General features: G+C 41.7%; 1 protein-coding gene across 1 annotated transcript in view; it reads right to left on the bottom strand.

Annotated features, from left to right (window-relative positions):
* Positions 1-4,118: 4,118 nt before the first annotated feature.
* Positions 4,119-14,113, bottom strand: part of LOC134936597 (adhesion G protein-coupled receptor E1-like) — a 291,441-nt gene continuing 281,446 nt past the window's right edge. The window contains exons 16-17 of the mRNA XM_063931704.1: positions 4,925-5,026; positions 4,119-4,504 (exon numbers count right to left, since the gene is read on the bottom strand). Of these exons, the coding sequence (XP_063787774.1) occupies positions 4,454-4,504; positions 4,925-5,026 (153 nt within the window). The 3' untranslated portion in view covers positions 4,119-4,453. The remainder of the gene's footprint in view (positions 4,505-4,924; positions 5,027-14,113) is intronic.

Here is a 14,113-nt window from a genome sequence, read left to right as displayed (position 1 = left end):
TGTAGGGAGTCATGTGATGCGGCACTGAGCTCCAGGTAACGTGCTCTACTCAGGCTGATTGCGCGTGGTGAGAGGCTCCACTCTCGTCAGGACACATTTCTGCGGCGAGGTGGTAAGTTTATATATGCCAGGGGAGGGCGGGCACCATTAATAAACTATGCTCACCTTGTCCTACATGAGTGCGGGTACCTGGCCAGGTGGGCATATGTGCTGTCTATGGGGGGAGGAATGAATATAGTGCCTGTAATGTCTATTGGGGGCATATGTATCTGGCACTGCACTAATGGGGAATATGTGTATCTGGCACTGCACTACTGAGGCATATGTGTATCTGACACTGCACTACTGAGGCATATGTGTATCTGGCACTATTGGGGGCATAAGTGTATCTTGCACTGCAGTACTGGTGGCATATGTGATTCTGGCACTGTTGGATGCATATGTGTATCTGACACTATTGGGGGCATATGTGTATCTGGCACTGCACTATTGGGGGCATATGTGTATCTGGCACTATTGGAGGCATATGTGTATCTGGTACTATTAGGGGCATATGTGCATCTGGCACTGCACTACTGGGGGCATATGTGAATCTGCCACTATTGGAGGCATATGTGTATCTGGCACTATTGGGGGCATATGTGTATCTGGCACTGCACTATTGGGGGCATATGTGTATCTGACACTGCACTATTGGTGTCATTATGTGTAACTGCCCACCCCCATATGTGTATCATGCCCCCATTTTAATTGGCCACACCCATTTTTTGGCACACAGCACCATTAACAGATTTTTTCTACTTGCACCACTGTAAATGTATATATAATATGTGGAAGGCCCCCTGAGCCTGCGATAACTGCTGGGGAGGGAGCGGGGAACACACTGAGCCGCGGAGACCTGAAGCACAGGCAGCAAAATGTGTTTAGTGGCCCTTGGACTTCACTGAATATTTTAATGTGGCCCACACTGTCTTAAAGATTGAAGATCTCTGACTTAAGCAGTACACAGCAGGATTTAATCTGAATGTCCAAGAACTTTTATACCACACTAGCTGAAGTACCCGGCGTTGCCCGGGATTTTAGGAATGTCTGTTTACAAAAATAAATGTAAATATTAAACACACAGTATAAATAACATTGTAGATAGCAGAATACCAGTGCTTCGCTACGGGATGAGGATGGTAAATTAGAATGATAGCTGTTAGTTAATTTACATTGGTTGGAGATCTAGTATATAGGCATATCTTGCTTCCCAGATGCACTTTGAGTAGTGGTCAGAGCCAGACCCCTTTTTGGTCACCCAAAGGACCCTGCTCTTCCCACTATACAACTCTCAGTTTGTGGCTTCCTGCTGTCTCCATTCCCCTCCTCACATCATGTCACTGCCCCTGTCACATGCAGCCCCGTCATCACTGACATATCATGCATGTCCTGATATAGTCTGTGCTGCTGGCCCACCCCTAGGGGTGCTAGTGGTGTGTTACCCCCTCAGTGTTTGTTCCCAGAGTGTAAGTAATATGTGTAGCAAGTTTGGTGTAAATTGCTCCAGGCATGCCAGAGTTATGCTGTCTGCTGAAAAACTCTGCACTGCTGCCTCACCCCTAGGGGTGCTAGGGATGTCTTACCCCCACAGTGTTTGTTCCCAGCTTGTAAGTCATATGTGTACCAAGTTTGTTGTAAACTGGTCTAGGTATTCTGGAGTTATGCTGTCTCCTGAAATACTCTGTGCTGCTGTCCCACCCCTAGGGGTGCAAGGGGTGTCTGACCCCAACAGTGTTAATTTCCTAAGGGTAAGTCATATGTGTACCAAGTTTGTTGTAAATTGGTCTAGCCATTCGGGACTTATGCTGTCTCATGAAATACTCTGTGCTGCTAGGATGTCTAAATCCCACATAGTTTATTTACAGATTGTAAGTCAGATGTGTACCAAGTTTGGTGTAAGTTGCTCCAGCCCTTCCACAGTTTTGCTTTCTTCTGAAATACTCTGTGCTGCTGTCACACTGCTAGGGGTGTCTAACCCCCACAGAGTTTGTTCCCAGATTTTAAGTCAGATGTGTACCAAGTTTGGTGTAAGTTGCTCCAGGCCTTCCACAGTTTTGCTGTCTGCTGATATACTCTATGCTGCTGTCCTTGCCTAGGGGTGCTAGGGGGTGTCTTCCTCCCACAGTGTTTGCTGCCAGATTGTAAGGCATATGTTACCAATTTTTGAGTACATTGCTCCAGCAATTCCGGAGTTATGGTGTCTCCTGATATACTCTGTGCTGCTGTCTGCCCCCCTAGGCGTGGTAGGGATTTCAAATTGTTTCAGTTGCCTCCGCCATTTTTTAATACGCTTGTCTGTAAAATTTCACGATCTTCGCTTGTAAACTGTGGATTTGTATAGGAAGACAGAAAGACAGAAAGACAGACACATTTTCATTTTTATATATTAGATGAAAAGATGAGTGACTGTCTAAACAGGGATTGGGATATAATACCTTTTCTGTTACCTGTTGATACTATTGGGTAAATGTATGAAGCAGTGATAAGAGTGGAGAAGTGAGCCAGTGGAGAAGTTGCCCATGGCAACCAATCAGCAAGTAACATTTATAATTTGCATACTATAAAATTATACCGTTGCAGCTGATTGGTTGCCATGGGCAACTTCTCCACTGGCTCACTTCTCCACTTTTATCACTGCTTCATACATTTACCCACGTTACTATCCATCTAAACCTCTCTTGCATGTCTGAAGAACACTGACCATCAACTACTCTACAATCAATATGTACAAGCTCCATATTGCTCATACTACCATCAAGCAACAGTGTGAGATTGCGTCAAGGCATATTTGATTGATGAGTGCATTTGCACATTTTTTCTTATTGAATAATTGTCTCACAGTGTACACTGTTATACATCTTTTATCTTCTAGAGACAACTATCAATTACTGGAGAATGTGATCCCTTAGTTTGGAGAAGCACTAGAAACAGCTTCCACTATTACACCTGTCTTTAAAACTTTGATGAAAGGCTCCCGGTGTCAGGCTCCGTACTCCTGATTCCAACACATTCCGTTAGCACAAGATACCACCCATTGGAACTTGTCATGTGACCATGTTTGGATGGGTGTCCTGGTAACAGCTAATTTAGGGGACACATTGTGGAATCTAGTAGTACCAAAAGATGTGTCCTCACTTAAGTATCCTAAAGGCCAGATATATAAACCTATGTTAACCTATCACAATATGCCAAACGTATCTCAAGCTACACAATGACACTTATCACTTCCCCCCGCTGTAAGTAAGTTATATCTAGCCAGATGGATAGATAAGTAAGGACATATCTGTACCTGGTAATCTTTAAGAACTGTAAAATATATTTAAAAAATAGATCTATAACATTTCAAGAACACATGACAATTATTACATCACTGGTGGAGAGGGGATGCCAAAATATCTGGTGTAAACAGATAACATTAGTGGACTGATTCTTTGGGAATCCCAGCAGGGAGAGGGATAATGGAGAATGAGATGCCATTACTGGATGCCCTATTTGTTTGGTCCTATATGCAGGGCTTTATGTCAGTACTGAGTACTGGCACTTTTTTTTCCTGGAAATCAGAAGTATTTCTGCCTTCATTGCTAGTATAAGGGGTAAATTTACAAAGATGGGAGTTCTATTTAGATGGGATGTTGCCCATAGCAACCAATCAGATACTACTCATTTATCTAGCACCTTCTAGAATATAATACCTGGAATCTGATTGGTTGCTATGGGCAACATCCCATCTTCAATAGAACTCCCATCTTAGTAAATGTAGCCCTAACACGCCATTCTGGAACTTGTATCACCAGACTAGTCCATTCTAGCTTCTGTATTTACTAACCAGGGAGACACTAACCTGGCCACAGGACCATCAGCAATTTAGATGAGTATCAGTATCTTTTATTTTAATAGTACTGGCATCTTTATTCATAGAAAAGGGATCTGCGTATAAGTATGATGACAACTGAGAGAAGCAGTATGGGAAAGGGAATGAAGCATTTGCAGAGCACTGGTGATCAACCGTGTCAAATACAGGAGAGAGATCCGGTAGGAACAGGGAGTTTTTGAGTCTCTGAATGATGATGCATGTATGAACGAAAAGGGGAAGTCTGATTTATTCAATATAAGGAGGGACAACTGTTGTGGGGTGAATATGCATTACATTAATATAACTGCATCAGGCAGGCAGGTTGTAAGGTGAGACAGTGGAAGCAGTGAAGCAATTTCACCTGCAGTCACTCGGCTGTAAGAGCTTCTTGTACATCAGGGGTGGTGGTGATGTGTGTGGCTGAACAGTGGCAGTAACATTATTTATTACAGTTGGTAAAGTTACTATTTAGACACCCATTACTAAGCTCAGTTAACAGCAGGCATTCTGCATTATAACTCCACAATAGAAGCAGTAGTAATTGTCTTTCTTCTTATTCTAAAGACTCTCTCTTCTGTCTGCAAGCTCAGTCATTTCAGACTGTTTTGCCTAGGAAACAACAAAATTATAATTAGTGCTCAGGAGATGCTACAGATGTGTAAAAAAAAACAACTTCATATATATATATATATATATATATATATATATATAGATAGATAGAGAGAGAGAGAGAGCGAGAGAGCTCAGAAACTAAATCTGCATACACACCTATGCAATGGTCAGGTCAATCCCCCGAAATTGACTGATCGGCTTGGTAATTGCCGAAGTGTCAACCAAAAAATTACTCCTGCAATGGTCGGAGCAGGAGGTTGGGATTTACAGTTCTGCTTAAACATAAACATCCCGATCCCCTTGAAGAAAGCACACACTGAGCTACAATAGGTCATTATGTACTGGGTACACACTGATCCCATACTCGTTCAGAGGACTGAAGAAACAATTGTATCTGCTAAGTGTGAGTCCACTTACTGATCTAGAGGCTGTTGGAAGAGTCCCACTGGCAGATTCATCTGATTCCTGTTTGCTGCATGTATGGAGTCTGCGGAGCAGTTTGCAGTACTCTTCCCTGACCTGCAACGTAAAAACAAGCGATAGGATGATCAGACTGCATGATGAAGGTTATACTACATGAAAGTGTATGGAGGCATATTTACAGTTGAATGTTTGCCGATATTATTGAATTGAGTTAGTAGCGACGCTACGGGGGTGCAGGCCGCTCCCAAGTATCCCCCACCGAGGGGCGACACCAATATGCTGGCTCCTCCTAAGTGACACTAGCCAGGTGCTGCACTGTAACATTACATGCACCACTCAGCTCCTGTCACAGTGCAGGAGTAGGCACTGCAGGTAAGACAGTCTGCGGGGCAGCCCAGCAACTACAAGATCCCTGGAGTGACGAAAACGGGGGTCAGGCTGTGAGGCCATGCCCCATTCCAGAAAACCACGCCCTTTCAATGAGACCACACCTCTGTTTTACTGGCGCACACACATGGGGGGTAATTCAGAGTTGATCGCAGCAGGAAATTTGTTACCAGTTGGTCAAAACCATGTGCACTGCAGGGGGGGCAGATATAACATTTGCAGACAGAGTTAGATTTGGGTGGGTTATTTTGTTTCTGTGCAGAGTAAATACTGGCTGCTTTATTTTTACACTGCAATTTAGATTTCAGTTTGAACACACCCCACCCAAATCTAACTCTCTCTGCACATGTTACACATAAGTGCACATGGTTTTGCCCAACTGCTAACAAATTTGCTGCTACGATCAACTCTGAATTAGGCCCATGGAGTCTTGAAACTGCTTTGGGTGTCACCAAGGCTAATGATGTCCTATATTGGAGTAAGATACCCATTTCCATGTTACCATAAATGCATATGCACATATCCACATTTTTGCTTAATGTAGACTTATATCTCTTTATGGCCGGAAATATGAAATGGAGGCAAAGCTCAAACTGTGCTTAGCAACGGCATGTTCATGTAACTGTGACATATATAGGCGAGGATGCCCTTTGGTAGGCGTATCACTGCATTAGCAACACTACAGCATATTGCCACTTCTGATTGGCTTTTAGCATATTAAGCTCTATTACACAACCATCACCTAGGCTTTCCATCATCAAGGAGGTTGGGTAGTGGCGTCTGTGCTGAGAATGGCGTACCGGAGTGTTGTAATAAAGATTATCCTTACCTGTCACTGTCTATTATATGTATAATGTATATTTCTGATACTGTAGTAAAGGTAATCATATGGCGCTATATAAACTATGCTGTAAATGTTCCACAGTGTAACCCTAAAAGAAATACAGATATCCAGGCATGTCCCTGTCCCTAGCCTAAAACACAGTCTTCCATTCATCCAGGCACTATTACCACTAACTGCTACCACATACAGCATGCCAATGCACTTTAGCGGATGCTAACCCACACCAGAAGTTCAAGTGGAGCCTGACTTTGCTCAAAAGTACTACAAACGTTTAAACTGCAATGTCACCCACATCTTCCCCATTCATGCTGATGATTTTACCCTATCATGTTCAATACTATATGCACATTGTGTCTGACTTTTTCTGGAGCCAGCCACATGACAGACACTCCCTGATTCCAACTAAGAAGATAAGGAAGTACCAAACCAGATTAGGACTGTAAGTCAATGGACTGCATCAGAGGAGCAACACCTGAGGGACAAGGAAACCATGATGGCAGTGCTGACTGGAAATTATATTTACTTTTGGACAGATCAAGATCGTTTCGATGATCACTCCCATGCACAGCGCCCTGTGATTCTAGGAGCCTTTGAGAAGGGGCAGGTAGGACAAGGATCATCTAACCCTCTGGTTAATTCCTCCGGAGCTTGTTGGGAGGCAGGTAGAGAATGGTTAATTACACACCATCAGAGCAGCCAGGCAGCAATCCCTACCTGCCTCCCAGCCTGCAGCCAGACACTTAATGGCTGTCAACATTCTGATTGATTGATTGATTGATTGATTGATTGATTTATGGATGGCTGGAGCTATCCACTAATCAAAATCCTGACATCCGTTCACTGGATGCATTTTAAGAGATGGTGGGGAGGGGTAAATTGTGTTTTTCCCCATTTATTCCTGTGAATGGGTGGGTAGGTGCACTGGTTTGCTCAGGACATACAATGCTGTTAAAACAGCCCTGATCACTTCTGATTAGAGATGTGCGGCTTGCTTCTCCAGAAATCCAAACCCACCTAAATTTTGTGGATATAAACGGGACCAAAAATTTCTCCAGATCTCCAGAGGAGATCCGATCCAAACCGAATCCTTGTTTGGATCTTCCGATGGTTCAGAATTTAGATTTTAAATGAAAATTTTGGGGTTTGGATTACCAAAATTACATAATTTTACATATTTTCGTTGATTTTTATCGTTTTGTTTTTACAAATAATTATACTGGGGAACAAAACACAATTTATTTTTTTGTTGCCAAGGATTTAAAATCGGTTTGCACTCGTGGGTCATATTTTCACATTAGATCTTCACTATAGCTAAATTACTGTAGCTCCAGTTTTCAAATTAATGAAAAATTATAAAATTCTATTATTTTCTCCATTTGAAGTACCTAACCAGTCTAGGCCACTTTACTTAACAGAATCTACTTAGTTTATTTTTTTTAAACAACTACCCTCTTTCAACAATAACAAGAATTTGTTTTATTTGTGATAACTTAGCTGGTAGTCGTGTTTGAGACACATAACACATTCATATTGCCTCGCAAATGATGGGAGGAGGCGTGGAAATGCACTGCTAAGCCTTCTGGACAGGGCTGCCATCAGAAATTATGGGGCCCAGGACTTGCAAAATAGACAGGGCCCCCTCCCCCCCCCCCAATATAGATATATATTTAAAAAGAAAAGAAAATTCCTATGTCCCCATTGTTTTGCCCCCAGCACCATATTATGCTCCACACAGTAATGCCAGACACAGTAATGCCCCAGTACCTGCTCATTGGGGTATTGCTTGTTGTCAGAGGTTCTGCTTGTCCTACCCCCACTGCCACCGCTGCTGCACACTGTTCGGCAGCCTGATTCAAGTAAAACTATTAAAAATGTCCCTCCCAAAGTGGCCGACGCCTTGGAGGAGACAGTTATTACAGATACTAGAGCCTCCTCTAGTATCTTTAATAACTGTCTCCTCTGAGGCAGTGGCCATCTTGAGAGGGACATTTTCAATAGCCTGCGGGAGCCGGGCAAACAACGGCAGTGGCGGCAGGAGGATGGACGATAGCAGACGGGCAACGGCATGAGCAGCCCGGGCCCTAATCTCTCTGTTAGAGAGGCCAGGCCCGGGACAGCTGTGCCTGCAGCACCCCCCTGATGGCGGGCCTGCTGGGACATCCTAAGACCACAGGCACACCTCCTCCCAGCATACAGAGAGGAGCAACGGAGAAGACAGAGTGATGCAGTTAGCACACCTCCTGTTCCTTTGTTCGGCCCTCTCTATTTCCCACCACAACGGATTTCCCGCCTGGTGGGCATGTTTTGTTCAGTACGTCCTCGACTTTTGTTGGAAGTTAGCACTGAATGTGTGAAACAAAATGTTTTCGGCGTAAAAATTAGTTCTTCTCGAAGACGGTGTACTAATATTCCTGATGTTTTTTGTTATTTTTGTGGCAAATATAGTGTTGCAAAAGAAAGAAAAGATAGTAAAACAAGCGTATCAGGCTTATTTTAGATGTCACATAAGTCAGCAATACAAGATATGGGTGCCTCACAAAGTTTGTAAAACTTGCGTGGAATCACTCCGCAATTGGACTAAAGGTGATCGAAAAGTACTTCATTTCGGCACACCTATGATGTGGTGTGAACCAAAAGATCACTTGAGTGACTGCTATTTTTGTGCTGTAAATTTTAAGGGTGTGAATCGATTTAAGAAACACAAATGGGAATACACATGTATGAATTCTGCAAAGCAACCAATACCACATAGCGAAGATATACCAGTACCATCATTCAGTTCTTTGTGCGAAGTTGAATGTGATGATGTGGAAATGTTAATTTCATCCAGTGCAAGTGACAACACAGATGAAAATGAGTTTGAAGAAATTTCTAAAATTTTCTCAAAAGGAACTAAACGATTTAATTTGTGACTTGAATATATCGAAAAAAGGAGCTGAGCTTTTAGCATCCAGACTTCAAGAAAAGTACTGTCTTCATCCGGTTGTTACTATAACATCGTATCAAAATAAAGAGCAAACCATACTGCCATTCTTTAGCCAAGATAACACTTGTGTATTGCAACAATATTCCTGGACTTCTCCAGATGATGGGCTTACCAGAATATCGAGAAGATTGGCGGCTCTTCTTGAATAGTTCTAAAAGGAGCTTAAATGCGTATTACCGCACAATGGGAATAAATTTGCGTCAATTCCTATTGGTCATTCAACAAAACTGAAAGGTCAGTATGAAAATATCAAGTTAGTCTTAGTTTCAGCATCAGTGGTCTGTTTGTGTGGATTTAAAAAATTGTAAACTTTCTTCTTGGGCAGCAAAGTGGATATACTAAGTATCCCTGTCACATACTGTATACTTTTTTTGGATAGTCGTACAAAACAAAAGCACTGGCAGCAAACCGTATGGCCTCCAAGAGAAGTTATAACTGTAGAAGAAGCCAACATCATTCATGAGCCCTTAATCGACAGGGGGAAAAAATCATACGGCCACCTCTCAATATCAAACTGGGTTTAATGAAACAATTTGTAAGAGCATTGGACAAGTCAGGTGGTTGTTTTTCGTATATTTGTCGAACATTTCTATCTCTTAGTATTGAAAAATTAAAAGCAGGAATTTTTGACGGCCCACAGATATGGAAACTGGTGAAGGATCCAACTTCTACCACATCTGTAACTGAAACCGAATCTGAAGGATGGCTGAGTTAAGTGTCTGTCATTCAAAATGTTGTAGGCAATCACAAGGCAGACAGCTATCAGGAATTAGTCCAAAACATGCTAAAATGTTTTGAAAAAGTAGGTTCCAACATGAGTATTAAAGTAAATTTTTGTAGAACCATTTAGATCACTTCCTGTCCAATCTAGGAGATTTAAGCGAAGAACGGTGAACGGTTCCACCAGAATATTCAGGTAATGGAAGATATCAAGGAAGGTGGGATCGTCACATGATGGCCGATTACTGTTGGAGTCTGCAGAGGGACTGCTCGCAACAAGAAAACAATAAAAAATCCTACAAAAAACAGTTCTCATAGTATCCTAACACTTATGCATGTAATTTCCCTGTGTCTTTTTATAACATTTTAAAAAATGTAATTTAATCAGAATAAAAAAAATCTTTTTAACTATTTTAACATTGTTTCATTTAATTTGTTAAATATTAAAGACTTATGCATACAATAGCTATAAAATTAGAACCAACTGAAAAATAAGCATGGCATATTCATGATCAGGAGCACAAAATTATAAAAATCGACTTTTAAATCCCTGGCAACAGATTGTTCCCCAGTGTTGTCGATTTTGTAATAGATTTTTAACCAAACCAAAAACCGAATCCAAATTAAAACAAATGAGGGTAGTTTTCTCAAAACCAAAATATGATGATGAATTAGAACTAGAGATGTACGCCAGCCCAAATCTTGGGGTTTGGGTTTTCGATCTGTATCTCCTTTGTGTTTTGGATCTGTTTTGGTTTTGACCCAACCGCCCTTGTGAGTTTTGGATCTGTGTTTTTTTTAGAAAAAAATCATAAGAACAGGACATGCACAGTGTAACAAACCAAGCACTTCAGTGACAGAGACTGACATTTTTGTGGCTGAAGTGCTTGCTTTGTTTGTTTCCCCACCAAATTTTTTTTGGAAGAACTACCATCAATCACTAATGAGTAGGTTGATCATGAGGGTGTTAATTACATTATAATCTTGTAAAATAAATGTAATGAATTTGCCGCAATTGACGTAACATGGAGGAGGTGCCTAGATGGTTAATGTCCATATCTCTAACTTAGGCATCAAAAATAGAGTAGATGCCTTCACAATCATTGTCAGGAGTGGCTTTTTGGTCTTATGCCCAGGCATCACAATGGCTTTCTTTTTAACATGGGCAAGAAATGGTAGCTGACTTACACAAAAAACATCAACATCCTTAGTGTCAGACAGCAGTAGTATACACATATCCCCCTCATCCTATTCCACTTCCACACATGAATCTTCAATTTGTATTATGCCCTCATCACAGTCTTCACATGTACTGCTCCCCACATGTACAGATGGTGCAGAAATGGTGTAAGGAGGTGTAAGAGGCTTCTCTATGAGGACAGTGTGAGAAATGTCAGGCTAACACATAGCTAACGTGGACACCCCTAAACGTTCCTCAGGAATGTGTGATGGTTCTGAAAGCACAGTTTGTTCTACTTCTTTATTTGCTTTCACCTCTTCTAGACTCTGAGTGAATAGTTCTTGTATCGGCATGAGAAGCAGAATAAGATGCCTCACTGACAGTTGCAGAACCACCACTTAAGCCTGAGTATTTCCTTTGCCACTTTGTGTGGTGAATGGCATATTGACAATTTTCTTTTTCTCTGCAGCTAACTTCCCTTTTTATGTTTTTTTCTTTACCACTGACTTAAGGCCTCTATGCCCTTGGGCATCGGTTTTAGTAGATGATGTAGACAGACTTGTATTGTCATGACTGGTGGCAGCAGCTGCAGCACTAGTATGTGTTTCCTGCTATCCTCTCAATTGTTCATCCTCCATACCTATCAAGTACAGTATCAACAAACACAAACTAAGTAGGTTACAGCACACACCAATTTGTACAAAAAATGTAACACCTACAGTGTCACAATACGTGTATGAGTCAGAAATACAGTAGTAATCAAACACTGCGGTTTACTTTATCCAAGAGTGTCACATAATACGAAATAAATATATCACTGTGGTACCACCATCACTCACAGTGTCACACAATATGTGTGTGAGTCAGAAATAGTAATCGAATACTGTGGTTTAATTTCACCAACAATGTTGCACAATAAGTGTACGAGTATGAAATAAAAATATATTACTGTGATACCACCGCAGTGTCACACAATACGTATATGAGTATGAAAATATAGTACTGTGGTACCATCTTTACCCACAGTGTCGCACAATATGTGTATGAGTTAGAAATAGTAATCAAACACTGCAGTTTAATTTCATCAACAGTGTCGCACAATACATGTATGAGTATGAAATAATAATATACTGCAGTCTGACCTGTGTCACATACTTGTAAAAATAAAATAAAAACTGTATAGTACACTGGGTTACAGTACAAACAAAAAAATATATATATTTTTTTATAATTATATTTTATGCTTTTTACCCCTTGTCAGATACACCAGATGACAGACAGAGCACCCCTGGACTGATACTGATAGGAATCGGACACACCAGCCCCTGGATGTATACACAGTACAGTGTCGGACTGGCCCACAGGGGCCATCCTCCTCCTCTAGGGATAACGTTCCAGACTCTGTCCTAGTGCACTGGATTTATACATTAAGGGGGGTAAACACTAGGCAATTTCAGCCTAAAAATAAACGATAATGACATAAATGTCGTTATAGTTTATTTTTAGGCTTATATCGTCCAGTGAGTATGGGGGTAATATTGGTGACCGATGAATAATTCATGCTCCTGCACATCATCTAGCATTCACCAATATTGAGCTGACATGCAGCCCAACCTGTCAAAGTCGTTCAGTGAGTATGCACTATATCGTTCAACAATATAGTCGTCCATCGCCGGCATTCCACAATCAGGTATTGTGTGTTAGGAAATGGTGCACTCTGTGCCTGTCTCCTTCTGTGTATCAGTCTATGAGTGCATCCCCTAACGTTAGAGCTGTAGTGCCAGGAGTCACTTGGAAGCGGAGTCTTATGATGTAGTTCCTGTTCCTCCATCTCAGAGTGAGGAGAGTGTGACACACAGAGAGACTGAGAGACAGAGTCCTGGTATACAAGTGGACTGATGTCACTGCACCAGATAGCCCAGTACACTCTGCCAACAGGTTATGGGCCAAGTCCCGCGTGTACTTGGAGATTAACCACCTGAGTGCTGTTGAATAATTACAGTGACACAGTTTAAAGTGACATTTTATACAATGCATAAAGGATGTATAAAACAGGACACAGCATGAGCTTTGCTAAGCTGAAAGGTTCAGAGAACTATGCTACATGGAATTTTGCCATGGAGATGCAGCTTAAGCGGGAAAAGTTGTGGAAGGTTACTATAGACCCAGCAGCAGGTCCAAACCAAGATGATGTAGACAGAGCCATTGGGATGATAGGTTTAGCTGTGGAACAGCATGTCTATTCAATAGTCAGTGGGAAGTATCAGCTAAGAACATGTGGACAGCCCTGCAAAGTGCATATGAAGATAAAGGTCTAATGAGAAGGATAAGTTCAAGACACATGCTATATGGAATGAAACTGATTGCCTGCAAGGACATGATTGATTATATTAATAAGTTATTGTCGATAGTTCAGCAGTTGGCATCTGTGGGGGCACAGGTGGATGAGGAAGAAGTCACAATGACTATGTTACAGAAGCTGACGCCAGAATTTGATGGTTCGCAATTTTTTGGTGGTTGCATTAGAGTCAAATGACACTAAACTGACAGAGATTATAAGAGCCAAGTTGCTGCAGTTCCAAGAACATATTCCTGTCAAGACCATAGCTGAGGGTTCTGCCTTGATCACAAATGGCACAAAGTCCAAAGAACACAAATTCAAGTGTTTTGTATGTCACAAGATAGGACATAAAGCTTCAGATTGCAGAATGAGAAATTCCAGTGATGCGCAGAAGCAGCGTGACAAGCCAAATGAGTCAGCACTGAATGTAGCAGACAGTCACAGGAAGGATTGCTGGTACATGGACTCAGGGACCACTAGACATTTCAGTTGCAATAAGCATTGGTTCAATTCTTTAACACCATGTGTTCCCACTACAGTTACAGGGATTGGGAATAAGGCCCTAAGGCCCTATCAGTGTCCTAGAGAAAAAAGGCTACAAAGTCCAATTTCAGAATGGCAACTGTATGGTGCAAAATAAAAGAGGGACTGTTATTGCTTCAGCAACCCGGTGCAGCCAACTATATGTCCTGGACAGCAAAGAGATGTGTAAATGCGCAGTCAAC

The sequence above is a fragment of the Pseudophryne corroboree genome, chromosome 6 (genome assembly GCF_028390025.1).
Source record: "Pseudophryne corroboree isolate aPseCor3 chromosome 6, aPseCor3.hap2, whole genome shotgun sequence".
NCBI classification, from domain to species: domain Eukaryota; kingdom Metazoa; phylum Chordata; class Amphibia; order Anura; family Myobatrachidae; genus Pseudophryne; species Pseudophryne corroboree.
This window is presented reverse-complemented; position numbering and strand designations above follow the sequence as displayed.